The sequence below is a fragment of the Gymnodraco acuticeps genome, unplaced genomic scaffold, assembly GCF_902827175.1.
Source record: "Gymnodraco acuticeps unplaced genomic scaffold, fGymAcu1.1, whole genome shotgun sequence".
Lineage (NCBI taxonomy): Eukaryota > Metazoa > Chordata > Actinopteri > Perciformes > Bathydraconidae > Gymnodraco > Gymnodraco acuticeps.
The window spans coordinates 25,913-36,876 of NW_022990447.1; the positions used below are offsets into that span (position 1 = coordinate 25,913).

The 10,964-nt window shown below is 41.7% G+C and overlaps 1 protein-coding gene across 1 annotated transcript; it reads left to right on the forward strand.

Moving 5' to 3' along the window:
• Nucleotides 1–3,249: 3,249 nt before the first annotated feature.
• LOC117552317 (mast cell protease 1A-like) lies at nucleotides 3,250–7,602 on the forward strand. Its single transcript, XM_034225677.1, has 5 exons — nucleotides 3,250–5,776; nucleotides 5,857–6,007; nucleotides 6,140–6,272; nucleotides 6,493–6,744; nucleotides 6,837–7,602. Exons 1-5 carry the CDS (start codon nucleotides 5,719–5,721, stop codon nucleotides 6,990–6,992), a joined length of 750 nt encoding a protein of 249 aa, XP_034081568.1. The 5' UTR covers nucleotides 3,250–5,718; the 3' UTR covers nucleotides 6,993–7,602.
• Nucleotides 7,603–10,964: the final 3,362 nt, after the last annotated feature.

Below are 10,964 nucleotides of genomic sequence, written 5' to 3' on the forward strand. Positions count from 1 at the left end.
CTCAGTAGTGGCCCTGAGCGTCGGCGGCACGTGCAGGCTCCTCTTCGTCAGCGACAGCGTTTCGGGGAGCCTTTTTCTGTGTGACACGGGCGCTCAACGGAGCGTAGTTCCCGCGTCGAGTGAAGACGTCACCCGGCGGTCCCATTCGCACGTACGGCGTGAGGACTATGTATTTGTGCATCGGAGGACCGCGTTTCAGCTGGGATTTTGTGACAAAGGACATTTATTTTCCCCTCCAAGGAGCGGATTTATCCGGTGCCGCACATTCAGGACTTTTCGGCGCATCTGGCCGGTACGGGGGTGTTTTCCAAGGTGGACCTGGTGCGTTGATACCACCAGGTGCCCATGCACCCCCTGGACATTCCCAAGACGGCAGTGATAACACCTTTTGGACTTTTTGAGTTCCTGCGGATGCCTTTTGGGCTAAAGAATGCCGCTCAGACGTTCCAGCGCCTGATGGATTCGGTGCTGCGGGACCTGCTGTTTGTGTTTGTCTACCTCGACAGAGGCTCACAGTTCACGTCCGAGCTCTGGAACGCCGTGGCGAGTGGTTTGGGGGTTAAGCTGCACAAGACTACCGCTTATCACCCTCAGGCTAACGGCCTCTGTGAGCGGTTCCATCGCTCCATGAAGGCGGCCCTCAAGGCCGGCCTTACGGACGGGAATTGGGTCGACAAGCTGCCCTGGGTGATGGGCCTGAGGACTGCACCTAAAGAAGACCTGCAGTGCTCTACGGCTGAGATGGTATACGGTCAGCCGCTGAGGGTTCCTGGGGATTTCCTCCCTAATGCATCGGCTCCCTGGTCGGCGTCAGCCCAGCGGGTTTTCCTGCAGGACGCCGCTGAGGCCTTTGCTCCGATCCCTACTACTCAGCGTGGTACTCAGGTGTCCCGGGTTCCCGCAGAGCTCCGCTTGGCGGGGCACGTGTTCATCCGGCACGATGCGCACAGAGGCCCCCTGCAGCCCCCTTTCCGGGTCTTGGAGCACGGGGACAAGCACCTGGTGGTCGACCTGGGTGGCAAGGCCGAGCACGTCTCGGTGGACCGGGTGAAGGCTGCTCACCTGGACTTAGACCAGCCGGTGGTGCTGGCTCGACCTCCGCGACGGGGCCGCCCCCCGGCCTCGACCCCGGTCACAGATTTAAGACCTGTTGTTCCGGTCCCTCACCTTCCGGAGGCCGCACAGGCGGAAGTCACTTTTCCGGACTCCCGTGCTCAGGAGTCGTGGGGGTCGGCGTGTCGTTCCTCCCCGCCATGCTGATTTTGTTTATGTGTGAATTCTGGGGGGGCTTGTGTGGTGACACGTTATTGGACATAATTCACCTTCAGGCTTGTGTTGCAACACGGACCCGTTAGAGTGGGACACCGGAAGTTAGATTCATGCAGGCTAGCATGACATGCAGCAGCAAGTGTATTCCAGTCTTGTGTTTGAATTAGGGCCGGGACTCGATTAAAAAAATTAATCTAATTAATTAGAGGCTTTGTAATTAATTAATCGAAATTAATCGCATTTTTAATCACATATACATATTTGACCTGAGAACAGTGAGAAGCAATTTTTTTCACATGGATTTTAGTATACCATTAGGCGCATTCACACCGCAGTACTTTTCCCACAAAGGTTCATGAGAACTCTTTGAACCTGGGGGAGGATTAGGCAAATGAAGCCGCTGACGTCACTTCTTCTTCTTCTGCTTTGGGTTTACTGGCAGGCCGCAAACCACTTCACGGCGTATACTGCCGCCCAAAGTCCCCGGAGTTGGGGACTGGCTTCAGTAGAAGCTGCTGGGAGTCCCAGCAGCTTCTACTGAAGCCTTCCGAGTAAATTGCCAGAACGCCGACACCTCCTCATCTCCACCGCTCCCATGTTTTATTTTGTGTTGCCATAAGTTAGTCTCTCTGCGTTTCTGCGCTGCGCTAATGCTAATAATGCTAATGCGAGGATAATAAAATGGCGGCTTCACAAAACTTTTTGGGAGTTTTACGGGGTGTGGTTTGCAATCCGCCCAGCCAATCAGACATATAGCTCTTTTCTCACAAGAGAGCTCGTGAGGGTAAAAAGGTTCTCATGAACTAATTTTAGTACCGGCTCTTTTTGGTGTGAACGCGATAAAAGAGGCTAACGTCCACGCTAGCTTCCACGCTAGCTGCTATATGTTTTGCATTGAGGTGATACTTGAGGCTTGATGTGCTGCGGTGTTATGCGAATTCCTTTTTGCATAATTTGCACACAACCGTGCTCTTATCGACGCTTCCATCCGTCCGTTTTTTAAAACAACATTTCCCACTGTGGGTTGTTGTTGTCTGAAGTCATGAACGTTAGTTGGTGCTCCAGTATAATCGGTACGCCTGAAACTCATCCAGTGAGAAACGTTCCGCGGTGCAAAAATAAGTGCGATTAAAATGCGTTAATTTTTTTAACGCGTTAATTTTTGTGTAATTAATTAATCTTAATTAACGCGTTAAAGTCCCGGCCCTAGTTTGAATGTATAATAATGTGTGGAGTTCCATACTGAACACACCGCCTCCGACTCCCATTCATCAGCTCTACAATATATACAAAATAATGTATAATACATCATTTCCTGTGCATTGGATTATTATCGGATAGGGTAAAAACTTCATAATTAACTACGTCTGAAAGCAGAAGTTTAGGGTAAATAATTGCAAGTCTCTTCAGTGCGCATGTCACAAAACAAGATGCATTGTGGGACATGTAGTTTATGGGCAACGTGCTCCTGTAAAGTGAAGTGTAACCGTATAATAAACGTATTATATTCTTTGCATGCTCTTGCGGGCCACATTAAATGAAGTCGCGGACCGGATTTGGCCCCCGGGCCTTGAGTTTGACACCCCTGCTCCAAGTCATGGGGTGGTATTCCTTCCGATGTTATCTGTGCCGAGAATGTGACCAGCAACAACACCAGACAGTGTCAAGGGTTTGCATGAGGCCTTTAGTATCCAGTCAAAATGTGTTTTATAGCACCGATACATCTGTAGCTGTTAAACAATGATAAAATCATTGAGCTCTAGTTTCATAACTGCTAGTGTGGGAACGTCACTACTCAAATCTTTAGTTGGAAACTGTGGTGTCTGTGGTTCATCTAGATTGAAACGCTATGCAAAGAAATGTATGGGTTGTATCAGATAAATCAGCAAATTTTTTTTCTCTTTGGCTGAATGTCCAAAAAGTATGAATTAATTAAAAAAATAGCGTGAATAAAAATGTCAGATACAGAATGAAGTTAGATTATAGCAGATAAAAGAAATTCAACCTATTGATTTAAACAAACAAAAAAAGCTGTTTTTATGCAAACAAATTACACTTCAAAAGAGTGAAAGCTCCTAAGAACGTATCTAATCTATAATACATTTTGGTAAGACACTGACTAATGAGCCACAATGCTCTTTTATATTATTTGTCAGTCAGCGTTGACATGTTTTCACAGAATGATCTTCACACTTGACTGTGATAATACTGACACTCAGACTTTGAGATGGAAACTGGTTACAGCAACTCATTTTATTTATGGTGCAACATCGCAGTAATAAAAAGACAACAGCCCAAATGTGAAAGCTGAAATGTAGATCCATACCAAACAATTTTGATTATTTTTCACATATTTCATCCAACTTAATGTGACTAAAGGTTATTTAGCCACATTAAGGATAAGTATTATCCAAACAGTGACAAGAATATCCCAGAATTTTCAGAAAAAACACGATACTTGATATTTAAATAGATAAAAAAGGATCACTTCAAGCAAATTACATCAAATGTTGTCGAGAATAAATTGTTGACCATGTGAAAACTCAGCCACGCTGTTCACATAATTCATGTGCTTCAGGCTGTGGAGGCCGCAGAACCACAGGCCTTATAGATACTGAAACATCTGCAACACTTCATGAGTTGTCATTTCTTTACTAACACAATTAAAGTTTGCACAGAGTCGCTGACTGAGGGAACTGGTTTATCAAAGGGTCGACACGACACCCAAAGACAACAGGTTCAGTTTGCTGCAACTTCTTACAACTCTTGGACTTCATGGTAAGATTCCCACATGTCTCTTTACTACAAATGCAGTATTAACTCATCCTTCTTTTCAGCACTTGGTAGTGAAATCATAAATGGTGAAAAGGTCCCGGAGAACAAAATGCAGTTTATGGCCTCGGTTCAGAACAGCAGAAACAAACATATCTGTGGAGGATTCCTCATCAATTATGACTTTGTGGTCACTGGTCACGTCACTGTACCCAGCAAGAAAAAAATGGAAAAATAAAAATCTCCAACGAGGCGTTCTGGGGCAGCCTAGACAGGTCTTTTCTGTGTTCGAGTTTTACTCGCTACAGGGTGTACTTTGAGGGTTTGTGACTTTGCAGACGGTTTACATGCAGAACAAGCTACATAACACACAAGGGGACGGGTAATAACCGGAAAAGCATGACATGGGACCATTAACAATGTTTGAACTTTGTAGAATGCCACACTCTATTTTGGCTGTCGAACTAGTTTACTTTAATTATTGGACCGTAACTTAATCTACAGCAGTGGTTCTCAACCTTTTTACACCAAGTAGACTTCCACCTGAGAAAATAGTTGGCTCTCCAAGTACCACCATATGACCAATGTTAAAATACAGTCTATGCACAGTTCATGCAGGACTCTGAGGCAAATGTATTCATAATAACATTATTTATTGTCAGCCAGTGTTTAATGAATAATGTAACACCACTAAGAAATAAGGAGAGTTATAGGTGCCAAACAACATAATATAAAAAACGTATATATGCCGAGGGCAGTTGCCGGATATCTAGTTTGTAATGCGGGCTTGAATGAAGTGTTTCTTATTCTTTAGAAAGAGGACATTTACATACATTTTTATCTTTTAATTATTAGAATTTACTTTCTTACAAGACATGAAATCCTTAGTTATTAATGTCATTAAGTGACTAGTTGGGCCTTTTAAGAAATCTTCATATTCGAGTAAACATTTGCACTGCATATTGATTTTGTTTATTTTTTCAATATCCTTCCAATCTGCCTGTAACATTAGATTAATTAATGTCTGTCTGGAAACATTGAACATTAAGTGTGGCTGTGCAGATCATTTAAGCTATAAAGATATGTGCACATTTTGACGAATGCAGTCGCATCACTTGGTCATGTCCCCAAAATGTTAGCTTTTAATATAGAACAGGGTCAATGTAAGATTATATTTATCATAAATGTCATTTGTATAGAGCCAAATTAAAAGGACTATACATATACCTAGTAGGCCTACTCATGTGTCTGTGGATAGATGTTGTCACCTTAAGCAACCGTGTCACATGCAGTCTCAAGACTTTGCCGATATAGTTGGGATTGATATGAAGGAAGCGGCCATTCACCCCCAATTTAGATTTTACATTTAGATCATTTTTCTGTGAAATTATGATCAAAGTGATTAAATAGTATTCGTATCACAACTTTGACTGGGAGACCATGGTCGCTCAGAAGGGAAGCAGGAAACCAGTTTCTGTGGTTCAACTGTTGCAGATTTTTTTTAAAAACAACGGCAAAATGCTGACTAATGAAATATGTTAGTGCAAACTTGCAGACAAACATGTGGATGTGGTCTGAATTAAAAATAATCTATGTGTTAATCAGACAAAGTGCTGCATAAAAGGATCGAGTTAATGCCCCGAAGAACAAAGGCAAGTCAATTGTCTTACAGGCATCATGCATGCTCTACACAAACTTCTGATTTTTCAGGTCCTGACATCTCTCGGACAAAATGGTAAGACTCCGAATTCTGTTTATTATGCTTCAATCATTAACTGAAATTAACCTACAGTATGACCTTTTACTTATTTTCAGCGGATGGGAGTGAAATCATAAATGGTGAAAAGGTCCCGGAGAACGAAATGCTGTTTATGGCCTCGGTTCAGAACAGCCGCAACCAACATGACTGTGGAGGATTCCTCATCAACGAAGACTTTGTGGTCACTGCTGCACATTGTGATGATGGGTGGGTTACCTTTGCTCTTTCAATACTCAATGATTAATGTTATTGGACCAATCCAAAGAACCTTATTTTTGCAAAACATGCAGCAGCTATTAATAAACACTACTGATTGCCTCCTGATGATCATTTGCTTAGGAATCCTACAAGTGTTGTTCTTGGTACCCACAATCTCAAGAATATTAACGACACAATGAGATACAGTGTGAAGAGATGCAAGCATCAATGTTATGAGAAGGTTGAAGAGGGGTCGGACATCATGCTCCTCAAAGTAAGTAGAGTTCCAGTAATTTGATGCTCTGTTAAATTCACTTTTAGTCTCAACAAAACCGTTAAAACAAAGCATTTACATCAATACTATGAGCAGCTTCATTTTCAAGCAACTATTTTCAAGCTTGAGGTCTGATATGGGGATACGAAGTATCCTCTATCAGACCTCTGTATTTTCTAGTTTTTTTCACTCATTTTCACTTGTGATTTTGTTTCTCCAGCTGTCCAAGAAAGCTCAACTGAACCAAAGATTGCAGCCAATTTCACTTCCAGAAACTGAGACTAAGATTACAAATATAGAAACGTGCAGTGTTGCTGGATGGGGCCTAACAAGTGTTGGTGAACCTGATGAGCTGCAAATGGTGAATGTGCCCATTGTTGACCTGGATGTCTGTAAGAACGAATGGCCTAACATGCTTCCTAAAAAAGTTATCTGTGCTGGTGGATATGGCACAAATAAAGGATTCTGTCAGGTATGCTTCCTTTCCTGTCATAGGGGTATGGTCTCATTATAAAAAGGTTATTAGAAAGAAAATGAACTAATATAGCTTCTTCCTCCTCACAGGGTGATTCTGGGGGTCCTCTGGTGTGCAACGGGAAGGCAGCTGGTGTTGTGTCTTACAACTGGGGCAAGAACTGCAGATACCCAAATAGGCCCAATGTGTACACAGATGTATCACAATACCTTCCCTGGATCAGAAAGATGATGATGGATTGTTAAATGTAACAGATCAACATACTCTTATTGCACTGTACTGGCTCCTTAAATGTCATCTCAAAACTTGAAAAATAAAAGCTTTGTTCATAACAAACATTGTTGCTTGGCAGTTCATCAATATTATATCAACATGTACATCTACATATGTTGCATCTGTTGTTCACCTTTTTCAAACACAAAGGGTCATGTATTCTCCTGAAAGTAAAGCCAGTTTCGTATCACATGTAGCTAACCGTGTTGTATGTGTTAACGTCAATCACTTAAACCTTTTTGAATTTTGTTTGTAGAATTTATAAATATGACGCAGCTTTTAGTCTTATAATTGGGTAATGTTGCACAAAGAAACTTCAAATCCACTTAAGCTGGTTTGCATTTGTCATCCAAGATGAGTTAACATGTTCACACCTGACCCTAATGAAACAAGTGTGTGTACCCCTCAACCAGTTGCAATGGTCTCAGATCTGATGCTCAAAGGACTTGTACTAAAGTAGATGTACTAAAAGTCTGCAAGTCTTTCAATTTTTTTTCGGAGGGTTAAATGGTGGCAGATTTAATTTTTTATGATTTTATTATTTCTTCAAAACTGCTTTTACGAATTTGAAATGTTTCTACCTGCGGTGTTATTAAAAATGTGCATTAATGAGTTTGTTTCCTTTGTGGCGTTATTGCTTGTCGCAGAGTTAATAATTAACAATTATGTTTTAACTTTGTAGAATAACACACTCTATTTTGCCTGTCAAAATAGTTTACTCTAATTATTGGACAGTAACATAATATTAACTACAGGGCACAGAGAGGGAGTACAGAAAAATAAATACTTCAAACACACAAGCATGACCGATGACACAGACATTTGTTTGCCTTGGACTCAGATGCACTGCAGAGGATGGATATAACAAACCCTGATAGGAGTGGCGCCCACTAATGGTCAAAAAGCAGAGAAACTGTGCAGCTCTGTGGTCCGACACAGGCCTTTTCTACTGAGTATATACAGTCGAATTATGTTGTAATGAGAGCAACAGCTTGTAATATGTTTATCAAATATGACATGTGTTGGTAGTGTAACTGAATATGGATTTGTGGTGAGAAAAACAGTGAATACTGTAGTCAGATGTGTATAATGAATAATGTAATAATCAGTCAAATCCTTTCAAAAACAAAACATGTGAGTTTATAATATATAATGTTACATGAGAAACAAGGTAATTAATGGCCTAACTAGATATGTGTTTGTTCTGCCCTGCAACGAGGCCTACTAACTAAATCATTGCAGCATAACCGTGAGAACATAAATGTTCAAACCTGTATCTGCTGGTTTCTGTGGTTTCTGTGGTTTCTTAGTTTGTTGTCGATTTCAAAGAAAGGTTTCAGTGGCATGTGTCGAGAATCTCCACCTCAAACAATGACGGTGTTGGTGGTCTTTACTCGTTAGATCAATGCAACTAAAGCTCACTTACTGTTACCAAGTCTTATCCACAAATAGGGGGACAAAAACAGGCCTACCAGTACAGGAGAGCATGTCCAGGAAACCCGCAGTCGGAGGAGAATATTGGGAAGGCTCTAAAACCAGCACCAATATCATGTAGAAAGCCGACAGTCATACTGCAAGACAGAAGCACACGGGAGCTAAAACAGCGAAAAAGCATGAAATACAAATAAAACATCTCCACACTGTACCAAACCACCTGTAAGACTGTGACAGCCCAGATAGTCCTGTAAGTGGAAAACAGTGGGCCTAACCAAAACTTTAAATAAGAGGTCTGTCTTTACTGTAGCTTTAAAGAAAATGACATAAAAGTAAAACAACTATAACATGTCACAGGTAGGCAAGCAGGTAAAGATAACAAAAAAAGGGAGGTTAAAAAAGAAAAAACAAAATTTAGAAAAAACAGGGAGAACATCAACGGGGTAGAAGAGGATTAAAGTAGTGAACCTTGAAAACGAGATGGTGCATCTCAAGGGGTTTATCCCAATCAATAAAAATGTCTATATATATAGTGACGAGCACTGTGGCGAACCACACCAGGGAACATTAACGACGCACTGAAGCAGAACAGTTGAAAACAGACAGGTATAGATGCACTCAGAACTAATCACCACAACAAGACACAGCTGCTATATGCAGGCTAAAACACAGGAGCAGCAGGGTGATCACACACACAGGTGGATCCAATCAGGACGAGGCCAACAATCACATAAAGTGGGAAACCACATAAACAGGAAGTCAATGAAACAAGGTTAGTGATTTTTACAAATAAAACAGGAAACAGAAACGCCAAGGTCATGAAATAACCCCAGGATAAAATATCTCCAAATCACAAACACAATGGGTGTTTCTCAATGTCGAGGACGCTTCCTTGGTAGGACATGTCCCTCCAAGTCAGGTCCTTCAGAAGCGAGGCAAGAATCCTTCCTAGCCTCGGAAAACGAAGAATGGTGGAACAGACTGACTAACAGGTGTGCAGGTGTGCGTCATATGCGAGGCCCCGCCTTAACTGGAGCGTGATTTCCGCTAAAGATTTGGAAATTGGTCTTTGCGCAAAGAATTGTGGGGATTTTAAGACCGCGGAGGATACACATGTGCAGCCTCGAAATGTCCCCGTGCCAACCAGCATAATATTAAAAACGTATATATGCCGAGGGCAGTTGCCGGATATCTAGTTTGTAATGCGGGCTTGAATGAAGTGTTTTTTATTCTTTAGAAAGAGGACATTTACATACATTTTTATCTTTTAATTATTAGAATTTAATTTCTTACAAGACATGAAATCCTTAGTTATTAATGTCATTAAGTGACTGGTTGGGCCTTTTAAGAAATCTTCATATTCGAGTAAAGGCCTAACATTTGCACTGCATATTGATTTTGTTTATTTTATCAATATCCTTGCTAAATGGGGCAGCCTGCGAGCTAGTTCAGGCAGTCAACTCGAGCACTTATTCTGCATTCATACATAACGCCCCTTGCCACTCTACAACCAACCAAACAGAGTCTCTTTAATATCCCGCTCTATTTAACCTGCCACTGGCAATGCCAGATCTCTCTCCATGCATTGCTTGCTGCTGCTATTGCTGCAGCTACTTCCACGTCGCTGCTGCTTGCCTGCCCCACCACCACCCCAGCTTCCACCCCAGCTTCCACCTGTAGGCTCGGGGGGTTAGTTATTTAATCATCACTCATCGTGCTATGTATATCTGTGGAGTGATGATGCCCGAGCCTAGTCGCCAAACTCAACTATATGCTGCTTCTAAATACATGTTAAAGAAACACGTGAGTTGTCTGACTGAACTGTTATGCCTGGTTGCCAATCTGCCTGTAACATTAGATTAATTAATGTCCGTCTGGAAACATTGAACATTAAGTGTGGCTGTGCAGATCATTTAAGCTATAAAGATATGTGCAGATGTTGACGAATGCAGTCGCATCACTTGGTCATGTCCCCATAATGTTAGCTTTTAATATAGAACAGGGTCAATTTAAGATTATATTTATCATAAATGTTATTTGTATAGAGCCAAATGAAAAGGACTCTACTAAATTAACATATACCTAGTAGGCCTACTCATGTATCTGTGGATAGATTTTGTCACCTTAAGCAACCGTGTCACATGCAGTCTCAAGACTTTGCAGATATAGTTGGGATTGATATGAAGGAAGCGGCCATTCACCCCCAATTTAGATTTTACATTTAGATCATTTGTCTGTAAAATTATGATCAAAGTGATTACATTTGTTTCACAACTTTGATGTTTGCTCAGAAGGGAAGCAGGAAACCAGTTTCTGTGGTTCAGTTGGTTTGTTGCAGATTTCACAAGAAATGTTTGAGTGGGCTGCTCCAACAAAAAAACAAAAAAACGGCAAAGTGGGGACTAATGAAATGTGTTAGTGCAAACTTGCAGACAAACATGTGGATGTGGTCAGAATTCAAAATAATCTATGTGTTAATCAGACCAAGTGCTGCATAAAAGGATCGACTT

Bases quoted from the DNA above. Each gene is read 5' to 3' on its own strand.
- LOC117552317 (XM_034225677.1), top strand. From the start codon at position 5,719: ATGCATGCTCTACACAAACTTCTGATTTTTCAGGTCCTGACATCTCTC. The intron at 6,273-6,492 runs GTAAGTAGAGTT...TTGTTTCTCCAG, and splicing joins CGGACATCATGCTCCTCAAA to CTGTCCAAGAAAGCTCAACT. The intron at 6,745-6,836 runs GTATGCTTCCTT...TCCTCCTCACAG, and splicing joins CAAATAAAGGATTCTGTCAG to GGTGATTCTGGGGGTCCTCT.